This window comes from Jaculus jaculus, chromosome 1 (assembly GCF_020740685.1).
Source record: "Jaculus jaculus isolate mJacJac1 chromosome 1, mJacJac1.mat.Y.cur, whole genome shotgun sequence".
Classification (NCBI taxonomy): Eukaryota; Metazoa; Chordata; class Mammalia; order Rodentia; family Dipodidae; genus Jaculus; species Jaculus jaculus.
The window spans coordinates 335,841,876-335,857,771 of NC_059102.1; the positions used below are offsets into that span (position 1 = coordinate 335,841,876).

At 49.0% G+C, this 15,896-nt stretch overlaps 1 protein-coding gene across 3 annotated transcripts in view; it reads right to left on the reverse strand.

Annotated features, from left to right (window-relative positions):
• Ptpn14 (protein tyrosine phosphatase non-receptor type 14) overlaps window positions 1-15,896 on the reverse strand; it is a 195,716-nt gene that overhangs the window by 56,467 nt on the left and 123,353 nt on the right. For all 3 annotated transcript variants that reach the window (XM_045153649.1, XM_045153646.1, XM_045153642.1), the window contains exons 4-5: window positions 7,922-8,019; window positions 5,482-5,549 (exon numbers count right to left, since the gene is read on the reverse strand). In XM_045153649.1, coding sequence (XP_045009584.1) covers window positions 5,482-5,549; window positions 7,922-8,019 — 166 coding nt within the window. The remainder of the gene's footprint in view (window positions 1-5,481; window positions 5,550-7,921; window positions 8,020-15,896) is intronic.

Here is a 15,896-nt window from a genome sequence, read left to right on the forward strand (position 1 = left end):
AGTATGGCATACCCAGGGCGGGTGGGGGGGGGGGCGTAAGCAGAGAAGAAACAAGGTAGCTGTGGGCCAAAACCTGGACTACTTGTCGCCAGTTCAGACATGTACTAGGCTATCTTCAGCATCGTCCAGTGGGGCTCTGGGGGTGACAGTGGTGGTGCCGTCAAAGCTTTACAACATAGAAGCCTCTAGTGTGACTGCTGAGCACTTAGGATGCAGTCAGTGCAGCTAAGAACTCACTTTGGGGATGTAAGAATGACAATATCCACACTTGTCTGTCCAGTGCTGAGCAATGTGAAGCCCAGGCTGTGTAAGTAGGCAGTCTGCTTGGAACCAGGAGGGACTCGCTCCCACGGGAGGTGCAGGGTCCAAAGCACCTTGCTTACTCCGTCACAGAGCTTTGATCTGCGAAAGCACTGCCCTGCCCACAGACGCATGCACGGCGTCCCTCCCAGCAGCACCCAAACCCGGTCGTGGCTTATCAGCACGTGACAAATGTCTTCAACAAGGTAAGGTAGAGAAGACGTGGAGCCCATTATCAACCTTCCCACACGGCAGCCCTGCGCTCGTCTCTGAGAGGAAGGAGGCTGGAGGACGGGCAGTGGCGAGCTCGTCTCTGAGAGGAAGGAGGCTGGCTGGGTAGCACGGACAAGGCAATGGACAGGCCTCACAGCTGCTAATGCTGTTTTTACGGAAGGAAAGAGTTACTCTTTAAAGGATAGAGACTGTAGCATTTCTCTAACTCTGGACCAACAGGCTATGGACCAACTCTTCTCATCTCTCACACACTAATAAGGATAATAGCTCCACCCTTACTTAGCCTTGTCTCTCGAAAGTTCACTTGCCTCCTCAGCTGACGGCCACCTTCAGGCATCTCATGGCTCTATGTGAAGCTCTAGCCCTCTAAGACCTCTGGAGCCAACAGTGGCCTCCTTTCCACCTGCCTCTCACAGGCTCAGCTCATGGACCCCTTCCACACGTCATTTCCACAAGAACGTGCCCCTAAGCCATGCCTGAATTCACCACCTTGTCCAGAAATTGTTGTGTCTGGTCCCAGTAGGAGACAAGACGGCACACGTGGGCTGTGGGGAAGGTGGTCACACTGGCCAGCACAGCTCTTGGCCATGGCGCATTTAGCCAGCTATGAGTAGATGGAAAGTTCAAAAGGTTCAAAAGTTTTGGCTTTTATTAAGCCGAGCGTGGTGGCGCACGCCTTTAATCCCTGCACTTGGGAGGCAGGGGTAGAAGGATCACCGAGAGTTCGAGACTACTCTGAGACTCCATAGTGAATTCCAGGTCAGCCTGAGCCAGAGTGAGACCCTACTCGAACCCCCCCCCAAAAAAAGTTTTGGCTTTTATTAAAAATCAAACAGACAGGTGGCTTCATGATGCAGAGCTATAAGGCCAACGTTTGACCGAGGCAGGAAGATCATGATAGTTCAAGTTAGCCTGGTGGCATGGTGAGTTTAAGGCCAGCCTGGACACCTAGTGAGACTCTATCTCAAAATAAAAAAATTGGCTGGAGAGATGGCTTAAATGATAAGGCGCTTGCCTGTGAAGCCCAAAGGCCCAGGTTCGATTCCCCAGTACCCACATAAGCCAGATGCACAAGATGGCACATGTATCTGGAGTTTGTTTGCTTTGGCTAGAGGACCTGGTGTGCCATCTCTCTCTATCTGCCTGCCTATCTCCCTCTCTCAAATAAATACATAAATAGGCATGGTTGGGAGAGGGAAGGGAGGGTGACTGGGAGGGAACAAGGTCAAAATACATAATATACATGTATAAAGTATCAATAATATAAATCTTAAAAGGAAGGGGACCGGAGATATAGTTCAACAGTTGAGTTCCTGCCTAGCATGTATGAAGCCCTAGGTTCAATTCTCAGTGTCACTGAAAGGAAGGAAGTGAGGAAAGAAAGATGGAAAGGGAAGAAAGGAGAGAGAAAGAGAAGAGAAAGGGAGAGTTTGTTGTGAGGGAGGAAATAAAAAATTGAAGAAGGCTCTCCTGGTTGGGTAGACAACTTTGCACTCCTTGGCAAGTCACTTGTTGGAAAGGATTTTGTTCAAGTCGAAGCTACAGTTTTGGAAGAACAAAATTGTGACCCAAAGCTAACACTAGATTTGACAGGAGGAAAACCTTCAGGAGGAAAGGAATTCTCGGGACCCTCTGACTATCCACTAGGTAAATACCACGGAGGTGACTCACCACGGTTGTGATTAGTGAACTCATCCTGGATGTAAATATAAAAATAAACTTGTTTTCCAAAAGCACAAAAAATAAAAACCTTCCAATTTCTGCCACCTGGTGTTGCATTTTTCTCCCATGACCCATAGCTGCTGCCCAGACCACCACAACACACCCTCAGCCAGTGTCTGTCTGCCCACACAAAGGTCTCACTGCTTAAGGCAGCAGCTGTCAAAGTGTAGGCTGGGCAGAACCCTGGGAGGAAGCCAGGCAATCCGACTCCTCACCCCAGTTCCCTTGGAACCCAGGGGAGCTATAGTAAAACTGGCACACTGACTCTCTCCACACCCGAGATATCTCGTCTCCTCTCCCCTCTCGTCCAGATCACTCTTTGCTCTCTCCCTCTTACAAACCTACTGTCCTTTATGACAGCTCCCACACTCTACTGGCGCATAAGGCTTCTCCAATGCCCCCCAACATGTGGGCCTCCCCACACAAACTGCAGCGGTATGTCCTGACCTTTGGTGTGGCATCATGGTTTTGCAAACTTCCTATTTACCTAGCCACACTTTAGCCTTCCTGAGAACTCGAGCCAAGTCTTACATATATTTCATCCCTCAGGTGTTAGTGTTTTGGGCAAAACAATTAATTAGAAGAAAAAAAGGCGGTGAATGATGTTTCTAAGACCAGAGCCAGCGCACGGAGCTGCTTCCAGCTCTCCTGAAACAACTCCCCACAGGCTTTTCTTTCCAACTCTTCTCACTGAGCCTGAAGCTACCAACCAAGCAACAAATCGCCGAGGTTAGACCCGCCCTCACGCCTCATCCAGCACAGGGACTGGCATTTTGACTTCACAAATTCATTCCAGAAACATTTATGAGCACACACAGGCAGCCCCCGCCTTAAGGACCATACACCTGGCATTTCCACCAGCAAGATGGGACTTCACAAGAAGTGGTGGGCAAAGGCCTCCCTGAGGACAGACAGTAAAAAAAAGACCCACAGATGTGTACACAAAGGCTGCCCCACGCTCATGGGCAGAAAGGAAGGCACTGGTCCACCTGCCCCATGCTCATGGGCAGAAAGGAGGGCGCTGGTCCACCCGCCCCATGCTCATGGGCAGAAAGGAGGGCGCTGGTCCACCCGACCCACACTCATTGGCAGAAAGGAAGGCACTGGTCCACCCGCCCCATGCTCATGGGCAGAAAGGAGGGCGCTGGTCCACCTGCGCCACGCTCATGGGCAGAAAGGAGGGCGCTGGTCCACCCGCCCCACACTCATGGGCAGAAAGGAGGGCGCTGGTCCGCCGCAGGTGTTGAAGGCACCAGGAGGGCTCAGCACACAGGTGCCTGACAGATAATAACCATATGTATCTATGAAGAAAATCTACTGTTGAGGCATTTCCGTAATTTTCCTGATGACTATGCTAATTTGCACTCCCACCAACCTTGTACAACGGTCTCCTTTCCCTCAACCCTCACCATCACGTTCTCTCTGTTCTATTTATAGCAATCATCCTAACAGGAGTGATCTCAATTAGTGAAGGAACATGGTTTTCATCTATCTGCCGGCCTCTTAGGTCTTTGTTGAGAAATGCTTGTCTGAGTCCTGTGCCCATTTTTAATAGGGTTACTTGTTTACCTCTCATTGAGTATGAACCCCTTATCTAATATATGATTTACAAATATTTTCCCAATCTGTACACTATTTCTTTTGCTGTGCAGAGACTTTTCAGATTGATGAAATTCTATTTATTTTGCTTTCATTGTCTGTACTTTGGGGGTCATATACAGAAAATCATTGCCCCAGAAATGTCTTGTAGCTTTTCCTCTAGCAGTTCTCTTTAGAACTCAGGTCTTAGATCTCCACTTTGTCTACTTGGAGCTGATAGTAAGTGAGGTAAGGGCCCAATTTCATTCCTTTTTGTGTGGATCCCAAGTTTTCCAAACACTGACTATTGAAGATGCTATCCTTCCTCCTTGGCCTCTTGGCCTCCGTCAAAAAGCAATGCAGGGGCTAGAGAGATGGCTTAGTGGCTAAGGTGTTCACCTGCAAAGCCAAAGGACCCAGGTGTGATTCCCCAGGACCCACGTAAGCCAGATGCATAAGAGGTATATGTGTCTGGAGTTCATTTGCAGTGGCTGGAGGCCCTGGTGTGCCCATTCTCTCTCTGTCTCTCTTCTCTCTCTGCTTGCAAATAAATAAATAATTTTTACAAAAGTAATGGAAGGTGCACATGAGGATTGCATCCTGGGCTGTATTCCACGCCGGTGCTCAATGGCTCTGCTACACATCAGGCTCTGCTGCGTGGTGCGTTACACTTCGCAACAGCATCTGCAGTCAAGTAGTACAATGCCTCAGCTTTGGTTTTCCTGACTCCGGATGCTGTTGCCTATTTGAGGCCTTTTATGGTTTCATGTGAATTTTAGGCTAGTTCTTTATTTTTGTGATTCTTCACATTGGAATTTTGACAGGGATCACATTAAAATGTACAGAATGCATTGGGTTCTGCTGACATTTTAACAATATTGATTCTTCCAATCTATAACTAGGATATCTTTCCACATGCATTATCTTCAATGTATACCATCAATATTTTAAATTTTCAGTACGTGAATTTCAGATCTATGAGTTCATTGATTCCTATATTTTATTTGTTGCTGTTTTCTTTTAAATGCTATTGTACATTGCACTGGTTTCTGCCCACTGTCACTGCCCCTTTTTATTTACACTCTCCCATGTGGTTCTGGGTATTACACCAGGCCACATATGTTGGGCAAGTGCTCTACCACTGAGCTTTACGTCTAACCCACATTCATCACTTGTGCGCAACATGGTACTTGCAGTCCTTACCAAAACAATTAGATAAGAAAAATAAATGTTTAAAAGAAAAAGGTACAGAAATAAAACACATTTACACAGGAAAGAAAGAAGTAAAACTATATTTGCTGACAACATGATTGTGTACACACACACACACACACACACACACACACACACACACCTTACAAGCTCCAGGAAGAAAAAAACAGAATGGATAAATTTAGTCACATTTCAGGTTATAAAGCCAACCCACAATGCACTACCAAGGTTCTGTTTGAAAAAGAAATCAGGAAAGTATTTGGGGCATGGAGGCACATTCTCACTTTCTTCATACTTTATAAACCTTGTCCCTATTTATCAGCGTCTGGACTTACCTTCCCAAGGAGCACATGTAAAACTCTATGAGATTTTTCAAAGGATAAATTAATGTCAAAAGAAAGTAGAAAATTAAAGAAAAAAATGAACTGCACTTACCATAGGAAATAGCACATACTCCCGGAGAAATTCTTGAGAATCAAACTGGTTATAATCTCCAAAATCAGCTGAGAAGAAAAGGCAGGGGAGGGTAGCAGTTATCACATGAAAGTCCAGATGGGACAGCACAGGGCCAACTTGTCCCCACACGCATCAGTCCTTTCCACCCATTCCTGCAGCCCACAAACACAGCCACGACGTGCTTGATGTCAGCACCGCCACACAGCAACTGTAACCATCAACATGCAAGCACCCCCACACAACTTTTCAGAGAGAATGGAGAAATTTGGAAGCAATTCCTACAGCTATTTAAACATGCTAAACCAAAGTTCCAGGTGTTTGCTGAAGGAGTACCAGCTCTACCTGCAGAGTGTCTGCCAAGGGGATTTCTTAGCTCAGGGTCAATGTGGAGACCTCATCTGCGCAGAGATCTGCAGCTGGGAATTCCCACTGTTCATCACCCTTGGCCAGCGGCCTCAAAAGTCCTCACACCTTCTGTGCAGCTTCACATGCCACAGGACGCAGCAACTCTGTCCTGCCCTGCTGCAACCTCACAATGGAGCACAGGCAAGGGAAGCCCATGGAGCCGACTTCACAGACCCATGAGCCCCTGGGCCGCGCTCCCTTGCTTGTGTAAAGACTCAGCCCACACCAGATCTTGACTTCGGGAAAAGACCTGGCATCTGGCAGAGAGGGATGCGGAACGGGAGGCTGCAAGTTCACGAGGAAGGTTGGCACGAAGAAGTGCTGGGCCGTAATGATCGTCCTACCAAGAACCGCACGCTAATCGGCGGTCGGCCGTGACACATGAGAACAGTGGGGTGACTGCTTCACTGTGAACTTGACTCCCGTTTGAGTCCAATCACCCCCTGCCGCCTCCTACCACCACCTGTTTCCAAGTAGCTATCTAATGGCCCAATAGATTTTAGGAAAATGCTGTGCTTTTTTTTTTTTTAATGCTTTGTTTATTTGAGATGGAGACACCGAGAGGAAGAGAGAGAGGGAAAGCATGAATGGACATGCCAGGGCCTCCAGCCACTGCAAACAAACCCCAGATGCATGTGCCACCTTGTGCATTTGGCTTACATTGGTACTGGAGAATTGAACTTGGGTCCTTAGGCTGTTCTGACCAAGTCCCTTAATGCCTAAGCCATCTCTCCAGCCCAGGAAAATGGCTTTTAAAAAATATTAAACTGAGAGGAAATTTCATCAGCCGAACAAGTGGCTTCAAAGACCCGGGGAACAGAGAGCCCAGAGTGAGCCCTCAGACCTCCTCAAGGGTCTTTGGTTAGCCAGGATGCCCATGGTGCCCATAGTGACCTGATGAGTAAGGGACGAGAGGCGAAAGCACATGCAGTGCCAAGGAAAGAAAGCTTTAAAGGAGCAAGGTCCGGCTGAAGGTGAGGTGCCCACCAGATCTCGGTCCTGCCTACTCCGCTGCTGTAGCAGCGCCTCCCTCTGTTCCGCTCCAGCAGACCCACTCCTTCCCTCCTGGTCTCTAAGCAGACAGGTGGGATGCAGTGTGTTCTGGATACTTCCATCCTCAGAGGAGTAAGAAGAGCTCCACCACTAACATCCGAGAAGGAAACGGGTCAGGGGGTCAGCCTTTCCAGATAGGTAGAACCAAAGGATTCAATTTCAGGTCTAAGCGTGGGATAGGAAGTCCAGTTCACAGCTCCTAGATGAATGATCCGTGAAGCGAGAACCCCTCTGCTGGCAAGGCCACACAACTTAGCTCAGCTTTCAGGAAAATAAGAATGGAAAGGGGAATCAGCTTTCCTTCAAAACTTATATGATCTTCTATTTTCAATAGGACTAAAAGCAATTAAACCATCTCTCTGTTTCCTTCTTTCTCTCTCACACACTATCTACATTTATATAAATAGATTAGATCGGCAGTAGGTAGGCAGACAGGCAGACAGAGTAGTGAATATAAACATGGGCTGATAAATCAAAGTCAACATAGAGCAGGCTGAAAGAAAACTGTTCTCCAATAAGCATTTGTTGTGACACACTACCATCATGGACTTAAACACCCTTTAACTCAGTTAGAACTGCATATACAATGTAGGCTAACACTGCTATGACCAGAGTTGCAATAAGGCATCAAACTACAGAATGTGACTGCATTATGCACTGGAAAGATTCTGAGGAAATGTTCCAGACTCTGAAATGTAGCTTTAATTAAAGGCAGGGCTAAAAACTGCCATTGCTTTTTATTAAAACTGTAATTATACAAGCATGAGCAGTTTCCAAGCAGTTCTGAGAAATTTTCTGTCCTGTTATGGCACAAAAAAAAAAAAAAAATCACTACTTTACATCTGCTGATACCTTAACTTGAGAAGGGAGCCTCGGTGAGGGATTCAGTCGCTCGCTTTTGCTCTGAGACCAACAGTGCCACAAGCAAACAGAACAGGAGCGTCGGGTGGGGATGTCTCACCTTGCACGGCCAAGCCAGCCAGTCGGATCACCTGATCCAACGTACACCGTAACCGACCTTCAAGCACATCTTTCTTGACTTGCAGGTAATATTGATACCTGTTATGGGAAGAGAGGAAGAGACACGTTAAAAACACACTGGGGCTGGGCGTGGTGGCGCACGCCTTTAATCCCAGCACTGGGGAGGCAGAAGCAGGAGGATCGCCATGAGTTGAGGCCACCCTGAGACTCCATAATGAATTCCAGGTCAGCCTGGGCTAGAGTGAGATCCTAACTCAAAAAAACAAACAAACAAACAAACAAAAAAGAAACCCGGTAGTGGGGGTTGGAGAGATGGCTTAGCAGTTAAGGCACTTGCCTACAAGGCCAAAGGACCCAAGTTTGATTCCTCAGAACCCACATAAGCCAGATGCACAAGGTGGCGCCTGTGTCTGGAGTTGGTCTGAAGTAGCTGAAGGCCCTGGCACAACCATCCTGCCATCTCTCTCTGTCTCAAATAAGCAAACAAATAAAATACATTTTAAAAAACATTTAAAAAGAAAAACACTGGGGACATATTCCCAAAACAAAGATGCAAACTCGTACACACAGCAGGACATGCAGGTGACGCCCTCAGAGGTCAGCTCAGCAAAACCCGGCCGAGCCCTCCGCCCTGCCTCCTTGACCGTCAGAGCCGGGCCACAGCTGAGTCCCTCTGCGTCCGGGAGCCTCACACCAAATCACTTGCTGTGGCCCCGGGGAAGAATGGCGGGTAAGGACTCGTTCTTCAGGAGAGACCAAGAGAGAAAAGACTCTTCCGCACCGCACGCTCTCGGCCACACTCAGCAGTACTTGCTCCAGATAAGTTCTAGAATCACACTGCCTTTGAAATGCAAAAGTTTGGTAGAGCAAGGTCATAACCAGGTCAGATGATTTGGAATTCTTCACTCCCCATGTTTATGAACATAAAACTTTCCAACCAGCAAAGTACAGGCAGAACGTGACCTGCACAACGTCAAACCTCAGAGCAGAAGCTCACACAGCGCATCGTTTCCCTGCCAATAAAGTCCCACTCGCAGAAGGAGCTGACACTACACATCTCCCCGCACACACGCCCTTCCACTGCCCAGGGCACCGCCTCCCTCCTGAGAACAGCCACCTGGCCAACTGTCACATTTTTCTTGCATTACTTTCTGGAAAATACAACCTTTTTGCTCATGGTAATCATTGCATGGTATTTTAACCTAACTTTGACAGCCTAGTTTGGGGAACCCAAAGTTACCTGATGCCCACTTTCCCTAGAGATAGGCAACCAGGAGTGGCCAGTGACTGTGACGGGTTACACCTGCCACATCAGCACATGAGGACACAAAGCTCCAACGCCTGCTTGAGAAGGAGTCAGGCTCTCTGCTCCCCTGCCAGCCTTTGTGGGTCTATCAGGGAGGGCAAAGACAGCCACAAAGGTCACTGGTGGATAAATCCTAACTTCTGAGTTTCTCAGAGCCAAAGGAAGGGCAGGACTCCTTACAATGTGCTCCCCGCAGACACATGGCCTGGATATCCATGACCTCGCAGTGCCTGACACTGCCTACACAAGACCATCATAATAGGAGGAAAAGATGATGACATCAAAATAAAAGAGAGACTGATTGAGAAGGGGAGGGGATATGACAGAGAGTGGAGTTTTAAAGGGAAAAGTGAGGGGAGGGAGGATATTACCATAGGATATTGTTTACAATCATGGAAGTTGTTAATGAAAAAGAATTGAAAAGAAAAAAAAATGTGGGCTTACAAGAATATTAAAAATGAAAAAAAAGAAATCCTTGTTAGGGGCTAAGATGGCTCAGCAGGCCTGAGCACTTGCCATGCAGGTGTGAGGACCTGAGTTCAACCCTCACCAGTCACATGACAAGCGGGGCATGAAGCAGCCAAGCGTGGTGGCACACGCCTTTAATCCCAGCACTCGGGAGGCAGAGGTAGGAGGACTGCCATGAGTTCAAGGCCACCCTGAGACTACATAGTGAATTCCAGGTCAGCCTGGGCTAGAACCAGACCCTGCCTTGAAAAACAAACAAACAAAAGCCTAGGCATAGCTACATCTGCCTGTGACCCCAGCATTGAAGGAGCAGAGATGGAGATTGGAGAATCAATCACTAAGGTTCCCTGTTTACCCAGCATAACCAAAACACAGTGAGCTCCAGATTCCATGAGAGGCTGTCTAAGGAAAAGAGGTGAAGGGTAAGTTGATGAGGATGCCTGATAGCTTTCTCTGGCTTCCACACACGTGGACTAGACACACACCTATACACATAGATAACACACACCGGGCCAGGCATGGTGGCGCACGCCTTTAATCCCAGCACTCAGGAGGCAGAGGTAGGAGGATCACCATGAGTTCAAGGCTACCCTGAGACTCCGAAGTGAATTCCAGGTCAGCCTGGGCTAGACTGAGACCCACCCTCAAAAAAACCAACCCCCCCCCAAAAAAAGATAACACACACCGGATACATTTTACCTACTGTAAAATTAAACAGTATAGAATAGAAAAATAACCTGGCTTTTACTCTTGTCCAGTCTTTCACCTGATATATTCATAAGCCTTTTTCAGATTTCAACATTCAATTTTGCTTCATACCCATATCAACTAACCATACTAATGAATGTATTTAACACACAGGTTTTTGAGATCAGTCTGCCCACTGGTCCAGCCTGGAGGCTCCCACCAGCTGCCCTTAGTTCCCCACCATCACCAGAGGCCAAGCTTCCTCTACCTACTCCACAGCACTCAGGAGACAGGGTGACACAAAAGGACACATGGTCTAAAGTCATTTGCTAGTAGCAGAAAGCCAGCTCTCCTGACTCTGAAGGTACACAAATTAGTAAGAAGGAAACGTTAGGAAGGACCAATGTGAAATCAAAGGGACTCTTCTGTGTCTGTTTCTTTAAGAAAAAATTTTGGTGAATACATCTGATGGTAGGAAAGGGGCGTCAGGACTTGTCCCTCATTCTTCACAGAACAGAAACACAGCACCACAAAATGTTAAAGTGGGGCTGGAGAAATGGCTCAGCAGTTAAAGCACAGACCTGCAGAGCCTAACAAGCTGGTTCCAATTCCCCAGCACCCACAAAAAGCCATAGGCACAAAGTGGCACATGCATCTGGAGATTGTTTGCAATGGCTAGAGGCCCTGGCACACCCATTCTCATTCATTCATATTCTCTCACTCTTTGAAATAAATTAAATATACTTTTTAAAATGTTAAAGCAGCTGAAGGATGGCTCAGTGGTTAAAGACACTTGTTTGCAAAGCCTGCTGGCCTAGATTTAATTCCCCAATGCCTACTTAAAACCTGATGCACAAACTATTGGATATATCTGGAGGTTATCTGCAGTGGCAAGAGGTTCTAGAATGCCCATTCTTTCCACTTCTCTCTCTGCTTTCAAATTATAAAATGTTAAAGCAACAATTTTAAATGAATTTAAAGAACCTTTACAAGAGTATATCAAAAAGCCCAACACCAAAGAACCTCCCACTACTACAGTAAAGCAGGCTACATGGACACCTGCTGGCTTCCTGTTTCCAACAATGCTACAGTTAAGCGGTCTGGTGGTTTGAGTCAGGTGTCCCGCATAAACTTAGGTGTTTTGAATGCTTGGTTCCCAGCTGATGGATATTTGGGAATTAACGCCTCATGAAGGAAGTGTATTGTTGGGGGCGGGTTTATGGCTGTTATAGCCAGTTTCCCCATGCCAGTGTTTGGCACACTCTCCTGTTGCTATTGTCTACCTTATGTGGGCCAGGGGTGATGTCCACCCTCTGCTCATGCCATCATTTCCCCCTGCCATTGTGGAGCTTTCCCTCCAGCCTGTGAGCCAAAATAAGTCTCTTTTTCCCACAAGCTGTTCTTTGTTGGGTGATTTCTACCAGCAATGCGAACTGGACTGCAACAAGTGGGCTACATGGACACCCGCTGGCTTCCTGTTTCCCACACTGTTACAGTGAAGCAGGCTACATGGACACCCGCTGGCTTCCTGTTTCCCACACTGTTACAGTGAAGCAGCTACACGGACACCCGCTGGTTTCCTGTTTCCCACACTGGTACAGTGAAGCAGCTACATGGACACCCGCTGGCTTCCTGTTTCCCACACTGTTACAGTGAAGCAGGCTACATGGACACCCGCTGGCTTCCTGTTTCCACACTGTTACAGTGAAGCGGCTACGTGGACACCCGCTGGCTTCCTGTTTCCCACACTGGTACAGTGAAGCAGCTACACGGACACCCGCTGGCTTCCTGTTTCCCACACTGTTACAGTGAAGCAGGCTACACGGACACCCGCTGGCTTCCTGTTTCCCACACTGGTACAGTGAAGCAGGCTACACGGACACCGCTGGCTTCCTGTTTCCCACACTGGTACAGTGAAGCAGCTACATGGACACCCACTGGCTTCCTGTTTCCCACACTGGTACAGTGAAGCAGCTACATGGACACCCGCTGGCTTCCTGATTCCCACACTGTTACAGTGAAGTGGCTACACGGACACCCGCTGGCTTCCTGTTTCCCACACTGGTACAGTGAAGCGGCTACACGGACACCCGCTGGCTTCCTGTTTCCCACACTGGTACAGTGAAGCGGCTATGTGGACACCGGCTGGCTTCCTGTTACCCACACTGTTACAGTGAAGCAGCTACATGGACACCCGCTGGCTTCCTGTTCCCACACTGGTACAGTGAAGCAGCTACACGGACACCGCTGGCTTCCTGTTTCCCACACTGGTACAGTGAAGCGGCTACACGGACACCCGCTGGCTTCCTGTTTCCCACACTGGTACAGTGAAGCGGCTATGTGGACACCGGCTGGCTTCCTGTTACCCACACTGTTACAGTGAAGCAGCTACATGGACACCCGCTGGCTTCCTGTTCCCACACTGGTACAGTGAAGCAGCTACACGGACACCGCTGGCTTCCTGTTTCCCACACTGGTACAGTGAAGCAGCTACACGGACACCCGCTGGCTTCCTGTTTCCCACACTGTTACAGTGAAGCAGCTACATGGACACCCGCTGGCTTCCTGTTTCCCACACTGTTACAGTGAAGCAGCTACATGGACACCCGCTGGCTTCCTGTTTCCCACACTGTTACAGTGAAGTGGCTACACGGACACCCGCTGGCTTCCTGTTTCCCACACTGTTACAGTGAAGCGGCTACACGGACACCCGCTGGCTTCCTGTTTCCAAACTGTTACAGTGAAGCGGCTACGTGGACACCCGCTGGCTTCCTGTTTCCCACACTGGTACAGTGAAGCGGCTACACGGACACCCGCTGGCTTCCTGTTTCCAAACTGTTACAGTGAAGCGGCTACGTGGACACCCGCTGGCTTCCTGTTTCCCACACTGGTACAGTGAAGCGGCTACGTGGACACCCGCTGGCTTCCTGTTTCCCACACTGGTACAGTGAAGCAGCTACGTGGACACCGGCTGGCTTCCTGTTTCAACACTGTTACAGTGAAGCGGCTACACGGACACCCGCTGGCTTCCTGTTACCCACACTGTTACAGTGAAGCAGCTACACGGACACCCGCTGGCTTCCTGTTTCCACACTGTTACAGTGAAGCGGCTACACGGACACCCGCTGGCTTCCTGTTACCCACACTGTTACAGTGAAGCAGCTACACGGACACCCGCTGGCTTCCTGTTCCCACACTGTTACAGTGAAGCGGCTACACGGACACCCGCTGGCTTCCTGTTCCCACACTGTTACAGTGAAGCAGCTACACGGACACCCGCTGGCTTCCTGTTCCCACACTGTTACAGTGAAGCAGCTACACGGACACCCGCTGGATTCCTGTTTCCACACTGTTACAGTGAAGCAGCTACACGGACACCCGCTGGCTTCCTGTTTCCACACTGTTACAGTGAAGCAGCTACACGGACACCCGCTGGCTTCCTGTTCCCACACTGTTACAGTGAAGCAGCTACACGGACACCCGCTGGCTTCCTGTTTCCACACTGTTACAGTGAAGCGGCTACACGGACACCCGCTGGCTTCCTGTTTCCACACTGTTACAGTGAAGCGGCTACACGGACACCCGCTGGCTTCCTGTTACCCACACTGTTACAGTGAAGCAGCTACACGGACACCCGCTGGCTTCCTGTTTCCACACTGTTACAGTGAAGCGGCTACACGGACACCCGCTGGCTTCCTGTTACCCACACTGTTACAGTGAAGCAGCTACATGGACACCCGCTGGCTTCCTGTTCCCACACTGTTACAGTGAAGCAGCTACACGGACACCCGCTGGCTTCCTGTTCCCACACTGGTACAGTGAAGCAGCTACACGGACACCCGCTGGCTTCCTGTTTCCCACACTGTTACAGTGAAGCGGCTACACGGACACCCGCTGGCTTCCTGTTCCCACACTGGTACAGTGAAGCAGGCTACATGGACACCCGCTGGCTTCCTGTTCCCACACTGGTACAGTGAAGCGGCTACACGGACACCTGCTGGCTTCCTGTTTCCCACACTGGTACAGTGAAGCGGCTACACGGACACCCGCTGGCTTCCTGTTTCCCACACTGGTACAGTGAAGCGGCTACACGGACACCTACTGGCTTCCTGTTCCCACACTGGTACAGTGAAGCGGCTACATGGACACCCGCTGGCTTCCTGTTCCCACACTGGTACAGTGAAGCAGGCTACACGGACACCCGCTGGCTTCCTGTTCCCACACTGGTACAGTGAAGCGGCTACACGGACACCCGCTGGCTTCCTGTTTCCCACACTGTTACAGTGAAGCGGCTACACAGACACCTACTGGCTTCCTGTTTCCCCTGTTCACTGGAGTCAGGTTTCCAACTCAGGAATATTTTCAATTGTTTCCTCCAAAGCAAGTTAAAGGCTGGTCCCATGAGTTCCCACAGTGCTAGCCTGGCTCCCCTCCCGTGGGGTCATGAGCACAGAATAAGCCTGCTAGTGGCCAGTCACAGCTACCCGGCTCCCAGGATTTCCAACAATAATACTTCCTATTCCAGTCTTCACCTGAAAGATCATGTGTCCTCTCAATGAGCAATCCCTATTTCAAATACATTTTCAATATATTGCAACATAGCCTTATTGTAAATAGATAAAATATTTTTGTTTAAAAACTCTAACACCAAGCACGTCAACACACTGTTAATGCAGCTCTTGGAGGCTGGAGTAGGGGGTGGCATTCCAGTCTAGCTGAGGCTACACGGCAGGACCCTGGCTCCAAACAACATAGCTAATTAGCCCTGCACAGCACTGGCCATCTCCTGTGAGGGCACTTATTTCAGCACAGGGCACACACGCCAGGCTGTGTTGTGTGCGCTGCCCTCCCTTCTCAGCCATCTTGTTGACCGCCCCCCAAACTAGCGCCTGCTTTTTGTCTGTTGGCCCATGTGGGACCCTGGGCCAGTTCTTGAGGGAACAGTTCCTCATTCACTCCTGATAACCTTTTCTTCAAGAGTCGTTGGGAAGTCCCCGGGAGTCTTTTTGTGGGAGAGCTTTCATCTTTATAACCCAGTCAGTGCTTAGATGGGTGAACCGAGACTGTAGGAGGGTCCTTAAGTTATCAAAACCTCTTTCAAGTGCCAAGAGTTCTCCGTGAATGCAGACACATCTTTGAAGAGACAAGCCACTTAGAATCTGAAGACCCTACTTTCCAAACTCCAAGAACAAGGGCAGAGTGACAAGGAGAGAACTCGTCCTGTGGTCAGAGGGTCCCACTGTGCTGTTCCCCATGGAAAAAATAATCAACACCACGACCACGGGAGTCCACAAGAAAAATGTCAGGGCAGAAAGGAATCATAAAACTCATCAAAGAAAAAAGGACAAGGGGATTCTCAAAACAAGCCTGAAAACAAAAATTTCAATGCAGAGATGCACAAGCAAGTTCACTCTTCCTATCGACTGTGAACTAAAGTTCCCAGCAAACAGCTCTGTCTGCTGCACCTACTTCCAGCAAGGCTGAAAGGACTGAT